The 3,271-nt window shown below is 57.8% G+C and overlaps 1 protein-coding gene across 1 annotated transcript; it reads right to left on the bottom strand.

Annotated features, from left to right (window-relative positions):
- Nucleotides 1-408: 408 nt before the first annotated feature.
- LOC127751993 (uncharacterized) lies at nt 409-2,482 on the bottom strand. Its single transcript, XM_052276391.1, has 2 exons — nt 2,344-2,482; nt 409-2,054 (listed from the first exon to the last, which is right to left on the bottom strand). The coding sequence occupies exon 2, from the start codon at nt 2,049-2,051 to the stop codon at nt 510-512; it is 1,542 nt and encodes a 513-aa protein (XP_052132351.1). The 5' UTR covers nt 2,052-2,054; nt 2,344-2,482; the 3' UTR covers nt 409-509.
- Nucleotides 2,483-3,271: the final 789 nt, after the last annotated feature.

Below are 3,271 nucleotides of genomic sequence, written 5' to 3'. Positions count from 1 at the left end.
GTGCGACTGCACCCATACGAAAGAAACAACCGAACCCGCACTGGAAAAAGAAAGGTGCGATATCCTACCTCTCCAGGGGGTGCGAAACCCGTTTGGGGGTGCTAGAGTGTGTATTTTCAGATTTTCCAAAATATTTTCTGAATGAGCAAACCGATCGCATTTTAGGATACATTGTCGCATTCCTTGCCAAATTCCGCGTCAAACGAGCTTACGTGCCGTGTAATAGGGTTCTGATAAGCAGTCAGCAAATGATAAGCAAGTCAATAAGTACAAAAAATGCAATCAATTTATGCCATTTTTGAACAGAACAGTAGCCAGTGCTGCCTCCTGGCGGCCGGCGACATTGTTGAAACGTGTTCATTTTTAAAAGAATAAGTCGGTCAAACAAAGAAAAAATACATCCAAAAATACACAGCAATTTAATATTCATTTATTCATTGGATGAAACGCTGAACATAATTAATAATGTCAAATTTGCACTGAATGTTTCATGATACAAAAATGATAAATCAATACACAGGTTGAACATCGTTGATGTCAATCCAAATCCAATCAGAATCGTGATCTTCTGGGGAGGGACATTTGCCTGAAGGGTGCGCAAAAACGCCAACGAATAAGCCATCCATACCATCAGGCACCTCAAGATCTTTGTGGCAGTTCAGTAGACAAGCGTCGCACTTCTCCTCGATCAGGTACTCCTCATCCTCGTCGTCTTGGAATATGGAGCAGCCCTCGGTGGTGTACTCAAGCACAACGTGAAGCAAGGGGTTCCTCGACAGAAGCGCACCGAGTTCACTACTGTGTAAAAAATCGTGAGAGCACATGCTACTTGGAGATACATCATCAAGGATATCGATGCGCCGCAGGGACGGTGCGGTGAGGGGGCTGATGGCGTCCACCAGCGGCTCTGGGTCCTCTAGTCTGAGCACGAGGCGTCGCAGGGCGGGCAGCGAGGGCAGCCGGGCCGCCAGCTGAGGCACTAGAAGGGTCTGGGAGTACGAGTCGTCGACGTAAATGGACAGCGTCTCCACTTGGGAGCGTCCGGACGACGCGAGTTCACCAATCAGCTCCACGCCGAATTCACTGTCGTCAACTTCATCGTCGTCAGTTATTCGACGAGGTCGAGGGAAGTAGAGGTGGAGGGAGCGAATCTGGAGCGCGCGGCGCAGGAGCTCCAAGGCGCCGTGGCCGTTGGCCTCGGTGACCCGCCGCACGGTGAACTCCAGCTCCATGAGCGACGCGGACGCTGCCAGCGCCTCCAGCCCCGGCATCAGGGGGCAGCTCAGCTTGTGGAGGTTGGGCATGCCGGCCAGCAGTCGCGCCGTCGAGGTGGAGGCGAGGGGCTCGGAGGACAAGGCCACGTGGCGGTAGCCGATGTGAACCACCTCCAAAGTCGCGGCGTGCCCGGCCAGCATGTAGTCGCAGAAGGGCTCTGGCCGGGGGACCAGGTCGCAGCGGAAAGTCTTCAAGGACGGCGTGATGGTGCCGAGATGACTGGTCCTGGGCGGGATCCGTGCACTGGGGCCCAGGTTCCCGCCGAGACTGACCAGCTCCAGGCCGGGGGTCGAGGCCAGCGTCCCAAACAGCAAGTCCGCGGCGTCTTCAGGCAGAACGAAGGAGGGCTCCACGCTATGCCCATACGTCAAAACGTTACGGTCCGCCAGGACTAGACTCAGGCCCCGCAGCCGCCCGAGCGCCACCTGCTGTTTGACGATCTGGACTGCTGTCGCGACGTGCTCGGGCCCGCAATCCCGCACGATGATCGCCAGGCCTCTGGATGCGCAAGACGTCGTCCGCAGGTCGCCGTGGCGACACGCCGCGGGCTCCATAGGGACAGAGGTTGAGATCTCTAGCGCGCACGGCGCCAGGCGCAGCCTCTGGCACGACGTGGTGTCGTAGAGACGGCCCACATCGATACATCGATGCCGCCACACGTCGGGGTGCTGGGCCAGGCCCGCCAGCCGCTTGCACACGAGGCGGCACGCCAAGAGGTCCGCCACGTCCAGGAGCGACATGGCCATGACCAGCACGTCGTCCGGCAGCGGATCCATGGGCTATATGGGGACGCACACACACGAACGGGACAAGTCAATAAACGGCACTGTGACGGCCTTGTATCAGGTTACTCTTTCACGCCGCGCACTTTCGTACTTTCACACTGAACGGGCATGCACGGGTGCGGGCGAGTTTGCTATCCTCGCAGCCAACGGATCCTTTATGGCCCATGCGAGTAGGCAACCCGCCGAACCGCGTGCGATACAGTATATCTACGAAAGTGCGCGGAGTGAATCAGCCACCTGGCACACACGCAGACGATTTGCTCGAGATGTTTAAAGTACATACCTTAAGTGGCTGGGTCTGGCTGGGTGGCTCTGACAAACAGGAAAGGCTTCGTCCTCAGAGCTGGGTATTCTTCCACCTCGAGTGATGCACTACGACTGCCGGCCCCGGCCGGAGTGTAGTGTAGAGCCCGACGGGTTTTCCTGGTAGCGCACGACGAGCGGTATCATGCGTTCCTGGGTTCCTGGGCTTGCCCCACGGGGTAGCTGGCGACGGGGCGGGGTTACCCCCAGAGAGGCACGGAGCTCGGCGGCAGGCTCATACTCAGACTGAGCGCCCTCTTCTGGCGACTCAGTGCGACACTACTTGAGGTGGAAGGATACCCAGCCCAGCTCCCAGCTCTGAGCACAAAGCCTCTCCTGTTTGTCAGAGCCACCACACCAAGCCACCTTAGGTAGGTTCATCTCGGGCAAATCGTCAGTGTGTGCACCAGGTGGCTGATTCACGCCGCGCACTCTCGCAGTTGTACTGTACCGCATGCACGCGTGTGGGCCGGGTGCCTACTCGCAGCGAGGACAGGCAAACCCGCCCGCCCCGCGCATCCGTGCATGCGGTACAGTACAACTACGAAAATGCGGGGCGTGAATCAGCCACCTGGTACAATCTCGTTACAGAGCTGTTTATTGACTTGTCCCGTTCGTGTGTGCGCGCCCCCACAGATCATGGAGCAGCTGCCGGACGACGTGCTGGCCATGGTCATGTCGCACCTGCCCGTGCAGGACCTCTTGGCGTGCCGCCTCGTGTGCAAGCGGCTGGCAGGCCTGGCCCAGCATCCCGACGTGTGGCGGCATCGATATTCGATACCTACAAGGAAGACACACGTACTTCTGGGCTCCCAGGACAGACTCACGTACTTCTGGGCCCACAGGACAGACTCACGCAGTTCTGGGCCGTGCATGCATATCCACGTAGTTCCCTTAACCTCAAAACT

Source organism: Frankliniella occidentalis, unplaced genomic scaffold, assembly GCF_000697945.3.
Source record: "Frankliniella occidentalis isolate FOCC.00 unplaced genomic scaffold, Focc_3.1 Scaffold2771, whole genome shotgun sequence".
Lineage (NCBI taxonomy): Eukaryota > Metazoa > Arthropoda > Insecta > Thysanoptera > Thripidae > Frankliniella > Frankliniella occidentalis.
The sequence above is the reverse complement of the archived record's forward strand: the minus strand, read 5'-3'. Positions and strand labels throughout refer to the sequence as shown.